The sequence below is a fragment of the Salvelinus sp. IW2-2015 genome, linkage group LG4q.2 (genome assembly GCF_002910315.2).
Source record: "Salvelinus sp. IW2-2015 linkage group LG4q.2, ASM291031v2, whole genome shotgun sequence".
Lineage (NCBI taxonomy): Eukaryota > Metazoa > Chordata > Actinopteri > Salmoniformes > Salmonidae > Salvelinus > Salvelinus sp. IW2-2015.
Window position 1 is genome coordinate 731,398 of NC_036843.1, and position 7,940 is coordinate 739,337.

A 7,940-nucleotide genomic window follows, 5' to 3' on the forward strand; every position below is an offset into this window, starting at 1 on the left:
TGTGTCTGTGTATGTGTCTGTGTATGTGTCTGTGTATGTGTCTGTGTGTGTGTCTGTGTGTGTGTCTGTGTGTGTGTCTGTGTGTGTGTCTGTGTATGTGCATATAAGCTTCTGCGTTGTTTGCTTTACTTACACTACCATCAGAATCAACCACAGCATCTTTCAGCTCTACAATCCTGTGCAGTGTCTAGATGTAGTCATAGCAATCCATATGAATTACTGAAATTACGGAAATCATTTGTCTAACCACCTCTTTCTTTCTCTCTCTGTAGGATCCGTCCTTCTCCCTGCTCCTCCACGACAAGCTTCAGGTGCCCAACAGCTCGGGGCGGGCCTGGAATGAGCGTGACAGTCGCTGTGACGTGTGTTCCACCCACCTGACCCAGCTGAAACAGGAAGCAGTCCACATGGTGCTGACCATGGACCAGTGGGACCTGTCCCCCAGCTCGCCCCCCACCCTGCCCAGCCACAGTGGCCCTCCACAGGGCCCCACAGCCCCATGGGACTGGGCTTACCTCCCTTCAGCCGCAGCAGCCTACCCCCATCCCCGTCCAAACCCACTCCACCCTACCATGCCTCCAACATCCTCTACTGCGTCCTTCTCCAGCCTCAGCCATGCTGRGTCCAACCCCAGCCCAGGTGCAACTTCTGTGGGTCAAACATCCACCCATGTAGCCTCTTCAGCGCCAGCCCCGGCGTCCTCATCGCCGACTCCATCCCCGGTGCACCAGGGAGGGTACCCCCGCCAAGGTTCCAAGCCCAGTTCCCTAGGAGTAGGCCTCGGGGTGGAGAGGAGGAACGGCTCCCCGGCACACTCCAGTAAGACCACCGGTGTCCCGTCGGCCCAGTCGCCCAACAGCCCGGGTAGTAACGGGAACAGTTCTGGTAGCGGAGCAGTGTTGAGTACAGCAGCCCTGCAGGCTCACCAGTACATGTCTCGCACCAACGGAGGAGGAGTCACACTCTACCCCTACCAGGTATGCTATGTTTGTGCGTGCTTGGGATTGTGTGCGAACGTGCGTGTGGGATGATAGACTTTCGGAAATGCAAGAAGATGGGAGGCGTTCCACGAATAGAGTACATTTTGCGTCCCTTTGATATTTTACATGTGAATTGTGCACCAATATTGCATTTAAAAAAAAATCGTGTTATATTCCATGAAGTGCCCTTTAATATACACCACGTGGAACATTTTTATACATCTGAAGGTGGTTATTTATTTAATGTGATTAGTGAGTCATTTACGTCTGTCCCTCATTTTAAGGTCAACCCTGTTACGTGAACTGAACTCTTGTTTTAGTATGGTGAAACGATTCCTCTTAAAATTATTATTTCAAAATAAACTATGAACAGTCAAATCATAGTGTAAAATCAGGTGAGCGGGTTCTACTCATTTTGGCCATTTTCTGGTGTTTTGTGGTGAAAAACCCTGTTACCCATAGATAGATAGACTAGAATTTTTTAAACAATTGAATAACAACTGAGAAGCTTGCATTCAATCATTCAATTGCCCCTCCCTGTTGCACACAACAAGCTTCCATTCCATTCATCTCATCCACCAGCTGGCTCTCTCTATGTCAAATCGTCTGGTTTTACAGAGATTCAGAACGGGACTTCCCTGGAAGTCTATGGCAAGAGCAGTTGAAACAACCGCTGGTTTTAATTGGCTGATCTCTCAGTCCATCACCGTCTAGCACAACCCTTAGAACCTCCTCCCTACATTGTGACTTCAGAGTGCGAACAGGGCAAGTGTACTAAGCAAGGAAGTGAGTTTCGGAAATATCTGAAAGTACACGTCTCAGAAATTGTTGTCACATATAAACGTTAACGTTAAACTCAGAATCAATTAGCACAGTGTTACCAGGCTCTACGCGCCAGCATTTCGAGCCTGGGGAAAAGGTTACCATTCCCCCTGCCACAACAGCATTTATGGCTGATTTTAGATGAAAGCCTCAACCCTGCTATGGTACACCGTATTACTTTAATGGCACATTATTGGCACTTACTATAGTCAAGTTGAAGTTCAACGTGCTCTTTAGGACATAATGTAGAAATTTGGTGAAATTCATAGTTTCCTTTGACCAAAATGTACTCTGTTCGTGGAACGAGACAGATAGAAATGGGAAAAAGAGATGAAAAGAAAATAAAGCCGGAAGAGCATCCAAAACGTTTGTATCTGGAAATAGTGCTAGCACAAAAAAAAAAGGTGGAATTTTGATGTTCTGTGTCAGGCTTTTGGAGGCCCATTTCAACAGGAACATTGACCTTATTTTTCAAAATGTCTCCCTCTATTTGTTGACCAAAGAGAGAGGAGGAACTGTGAGGTTGAACTGAGGTTATGTCTGTCCACTGTCCTCACTTGTTCTCTGAAATCCAGTGGCAGTCTGTGCCGAGTGTTGAGTCATGTACGGTGCATTAGATTCTATAATTGGCCCTGATGATGTGTATTGGCCATGGGGGTCAGACAAAGTGTGTCTGTGTGTCTGTGTGTTTGTGTGTCTGTGTGTGTGTGTGCTCGTGTGTGTGTGTGTGTGTGCTCAAGTGTGTGTGTGTGTGTGTGTGCTGCGTGTGTGTGTGTGTTGCTCGTGTGGTGTGGTGTGTGTGTGTGCTCATGTGTGGTGTGGTGTGGGTGCTGGCGTGTGTGTGTGTGTGTGTGTGTGGTGCGTCATTGTGTAGTGTTGTGTGTGTGGGTGCATGCGTGTTTGTATGTGTGTGCGTGTGTGTGGGTGCATGGAGGCTGTCCCCAGAGTGGTTAGAGTGGTAACTGGAAGGAAGGTGAGGACAACTCTTGGAACAAAGGCTTCTGGGAAAGGACAGCCTTGAGGCTCTTGTAATTGAAAGAGAGGGGGCGGTGGGGCGGATTAGGAAGAGAGATACAGTTGAAGTTGGAAGTTTACATACACCTTAGCCAAATACATTTATACTCAGTTTTTCACAATTCCTGACATTTAATCCTAGTAAAACATCCCTGTCTTAGGTCAGTTAGGATCACCACTTTATTTTAAGAATGTGAAATGTCAGAATAATAGTAGAGAGAATGATTTATTTCAGCTTTTATTTCTTTCATCACATTCCCAGTGGGTCAGAAGTTTACATGGACTCAATTTGTATTTGGTAGTATTGCCTTTAAATTGTTTAACTTGGGTCAAACATTTCGGTAACCTTCCACAAGCTTCCCACAATAAGATGGGTGTATTTTGGCCCAATCCTCCTGACAGAGCTGGTGTAACTGAGTCAGGTTTGTAGGCCTCCTTGCTCGCACACGCTTTTTAAGTTCTGCCCACACATTTTCTATGGGATTGAGGTCAGGGCTTTGTGATGGCCACTCCAATACCTTGACTCTGTTGTCCTTAAGCCAATTTGCCACAACTTTGGAAGTTTGCTTGGGGTCATCGTCACACAGGGGTCATGGCCAAACAGTTCTATTTTTGTTTCATCAGACCAGAGGACATTTCTCCAAAAAGTACGATCTTTGTCCCCATGTGCAGTTGCAAACCGTAGTCTGGCTTTTTTTATGGCGGTTTCGGAGCAGTGGCTTCTTCCTTGTTGAGCGGCCTTTCAGGTTATGACGATATAAGACTCGTTTTACTGTGGATATAGATACTTTTGTACCTGTTTCCTCCAGCATCTTCACAWGGTCCTTTGCTGTTGTTCTGGGATTGATTTGCACTTTTCGCACCAAAGTACGTTCATCTCTAGGAGACAGAACGCGTCTCCTTCCTGAGCGGTATGACGGCTGCGTGGTCCCATGGTGTTTATACTTGCGTACTATTGTTTGTACAGATGAATGTGGTTCCTTTGGAGATTGCTCCCAATGATGACCCAGACAGAATTTTCTTTCTGAGGTCTTGGCTGATTTCTTTTGATTTTCCCATGATGTCAAGCAAAGAGGCACAGAGTTTGAAGGTAGGCCTTGAAATACATCCACAGGTACACCTCCAATTGACTCAAAGGATGTCAATTGGCCAATCAGAAGCTTCTAAATGACATCATTTTCTGGAATTTTCCAAGCTGATTAAAGGCACAGTAAACTTAGTGTATGTAAACTTCTGACCCACTGGAATTGTAATACAGTGAATTATAAATTAAATAATCTGTCTGTAAACAATTGTTGGAAAGATTACTTGTGTCACACACAAAGTAGATATCCTAACCGACTTTCCAAAACTATAGTTTGTTAACAAGAAATGTGTGGAGGGGTTGAAAATGTTGTTCTAATGACTCCAACCTAAGTGTATGTGAACTTCCGACTTTAACTGTAGAAGCAGGAGGAAGGAGAGAGGGCATGGGAGAGGGAGAGAGATATGTAGTGTAGTGTTCGTGTTTTATGTTCTGAATCTGTGTAATATATTTCATATCCTGGTAATGAGGACTCTAGGGAACTCTCCTGTCGCACCCCTGTTCCCCCTCATCTCCTTCCTCTCAACCCCCCCATCTCAGTCCCACACTTCTATTTCTCTCCATCCCTCATCTCCCTATATATCTCTTTCGCTCTCATCTCCCCTGTACCCCCTCTCTTTCGCTCTCATCTCCCCTTGTTCCCCCTCTCTCTTGTCTCGTTTCTCCCTCTCTCTCTCCTGTTGTACTCCCGGTGGTGTAAAGTACTTAAACATTCTTTAAAGTGCTACTTAAGTATTTGTTGGTGGGCTATCTGTACTTTACTTTACTATTTATATTTTTGACTACATTCCAAAAGAAAATAATGTACTTTTTACTCCATACATTTTCCCTGTCACCTAAAAGTACTTACATTACARTTTGAATGCTTATCAGGACAGGAAAATTGTCAAATTCACCCACTTATCAAGAGAACAACCCTGGTCATCCTTACTGCCTCTGATCTGGTTGTCACTCCCTGATCTGTTTCAACAGTCCTCGTTATCGTCTCCACCCCCTCCAGGTGTCGCTTGTTTTCCCCAGTGTATTTATCCCTGTGTTTCCTGTCTCTCTGGGCCAGTTTGTCTTGTATATTGACTTGTAAGTCAACCAGCCGTGTTCTTGTTCACCTGCCTTTGCTGTTCTCCTTTTTCTAGTCCTCCCGGTTTTGACCCTTGCCTGTTTCTCGACTCATCACCCGCCTGCCTGACCATTCTGCCTGCCTTGACCTCGAGTCTGTTTGCCATTCTGTACCTCCTGGACTCTGAACTGGTTTTTACCTTTTGCCTGTCCARGACCATTCTCTTTCTTACTCCTTTTTGGATTATTAAACATCTTAAACTCCAACCATCTGCCTCCTGTGTCTGCATCTGGGTCTCGCCTTGTGTCATGATACTGGCGGACTTACTAAACACAAATGCTTAGTTTGTAAAATTTGTTGGAGTGTGCCCCTGGCTATCCGTAAATAATAAAAAAWWAWWWAAAAATTTGTGCCATCTGGTTTGAATAATAGGAATTTGAAATGATTTGTACTTTTTACTTTAATACGTAAGTATACATTAGCAATTACATTTTTAAACCAAATACTTTTATACTTTTAATAAAGTAGTATTTTACTGGGTGACTTTTCACTTTTACTTGAGTCATTTTCTATTAAGGTATCTTTACTTTGACCCAAGTATGATGTTTGAGTACTTTTTCCAACACTGCGTACACACGTAGCCCTTTTTCCTCCCCCTGTCGCATTCATCCCTTACACCCCTTTTGCATCCTTCATTCCCTCACTCATTTGAGCAACTCTCCATCCATCCCTCCTTTTCTCTCCTCCATCCCCCCTCAGCCCTGTCTCAAGGTCACCTCTCTGAAGCCTGCCTGGCACACTGCCCAGAGTGCTACTGGAAATATGTGTGTGTGTGTGTGTGTGTGTGTGTGTGTGTGTGTGTGTGTGTGTGTGTGTGGTGTGTGTGTTTGTGTGCGTGTGCGTGTGTGTGTGTACATGCGTAGGTGTCCGTGCAGGCGTGGAATAGAGGCAGGAGAAGATATAGGAGTCAATTTTCTTTCTTCCCATTGCTGTTATTTTCTCATTTTCCTTGAGAGTGCTGAGAGGGCACAACGGCCAGTCAAAGAGACATCATTCACCCATTGTCTTCACATTATACCGTAGTAGCATATAGCTTAGACTGTAGCATAGCCCCATGATACTAAGAACATGCTTTAGCAGTGTATAACTGCTGCTGTCTAATCAGGAAGGGTCCTGCTAGCGGTCAAGTGCTGGCACCCGATCGAGTAGCCACACGCACAGGAACGCGCGCGTGTGCTTGCGTGCGTGTTTGRGTGTCTAGACGGAGAGGGAGCTAGGGAGAGGAAGAAAGGAGAAGGGGAGAGAGATCTGTAAAGAAATTGTTCCCAATATCAGGGGATGACATTTAAAGAGTGCTGATACAGCGATATGAAGTGAGCCTTCAGGCACAAAATGGCGGCCCGAGCTTCATCCATCCAAGTGGGACAACATATTAGTGGTGAATCAGATGCCTTCCCCCCCATACAATGTAAAGCACCTTAAGACCTAAAGTCAAAAACACTATATGAATCACTATATCCATTCGTGTTATGAATGTGTTCTATGCCTCTCACTGTTGATATAGAACATGGGTGGCCGACCAATGTTTCTATCAATAGACCTTTGTCAGGGCTTAGGTTTGATCACACATTGCGGAGAATCCAAAATGTCATGGAGTTTCTTTTCCAAACTGCAGCCTATAGTGTAGAATACATCTAGCATGGTTGGTAGTGTTGTGTAGGATTAATACCTTCTTTCAGGAAGCAGCATATGGAAACAGGCTGAGGAGGAGTATTACAGTCATATGGTTTCATTTGAACCTCTCAGATGTATTGCATTCCATGACAGTGGTTAGGATGTACACAGGATGCCACAAACACACAGTCACAACACAATGGACATCCTTTTCAATTCAGTTTTAWTCTCCAGATCTGGGTGACTATGTATGSGGCACATGAAACAGAGTGTGATGAGTAAGCCTGTCTGAGAGCTGAAGACTTGTGTTAGCTCCCAGAGCCTGTTAGGTGGTGCTGACTGTCAGAGTGGTGAGAAGTGTGAGAAAGTGGGAGGGCGTGTTAGGTCTTGAAGTGTTTAGTTATGAAGGAACAGCACCCTGTAACGCATGACAGCAACTCAACACAGTGGCAAGACACATACTGCAAGCACAAACACAAATGTGTTTACAATTCAAACCATGGGCTAAATCTCTTATGACCTTCGCCTCTCCGCTCGCCTCTCTCTCTCGTCGTCCACCTCTCTCTCTTCCTCTCTCTCTCTCTCGTCTCTCTCTCTCCTCCTCTCTCTCTCTCTGTCTCTCTCTCTCTCCTGTCACCACGATCTTCTCAGTGCTCTCCTTCCTCTCTCTGTTCCCTCTCCTCTCGTCTCTTCTCCTCCTTCTTCTACCTCTCTCCTGTCGTTCGCTCTCGCTCTCTCGTCTGCTCTCTCTCTCTCTCTCTCTCTCCTCTCTCTCTCTCTCTCCTCTCTCTCTCTCCTCTCTCTCTTCTCGTCCCCTCTCCTCTGTCCTCCGCTCTCTCTCGTCTCTCTCTCTCTCTCTCTCTTTCTCTCTTCCCTCGTCTCTCTCTCTCTTCTCTCTCTCTTCTTCTCTTTCTTGCTCTCTCTCTCTCTCTTCTCATCTCTCGCTCTGCGTCTCTCTCGTCCTCTCGCTCCCCTGCTTTCTCTCTCTCTCGGCTCGCTCTCTTTCTCTCCGCCTTTCCCCTTTCTGTCTCCTGCTCTCTCGTCTTCTCCTCTTTCTTCGTCTCTCTCTCTCTCTCCGTTCTCTCGTCGTCTCTCCTCTCTCGATCTCCCTGTCTCTCTCTCGTGCTCTCTCTCTCTCTCTCTCTCTCTCAATCTTCTCTCGTCTCTCGTCTCGCGTCCTCTCTCGTCTCTCTCTCAGTCTCCTCTCGTCGCTCGCGTCACTCTCTCTCTCTCGTCTCTCTCTCTCTCTCTCTCTCCAATCTCTCTCTCTCGTCTCTCTCCTCCTCTCTCTGCGGTCTCTCTCTCCTCT

General features: G+C 45.9%; 1 protein-coding gene across 1 annotated transcript in view; it reads left to right on the forward strand.

The window, feature by feature from the left end:
• The window catches only part of kif26ba (kinesin family member 26Ba), a 162,945-nt gene that overhangs the window by 52,586 nt on the left and 102,419 nt on the right, over window positions 1-7,940 (forward strand). The window contains 1 exon segment of the mRNA XM_023986344.3: window positions 273-977. Within this exon segment, the coding sequence (XP_023842112.2) occupies window positions 273-977 (705 nt within the window).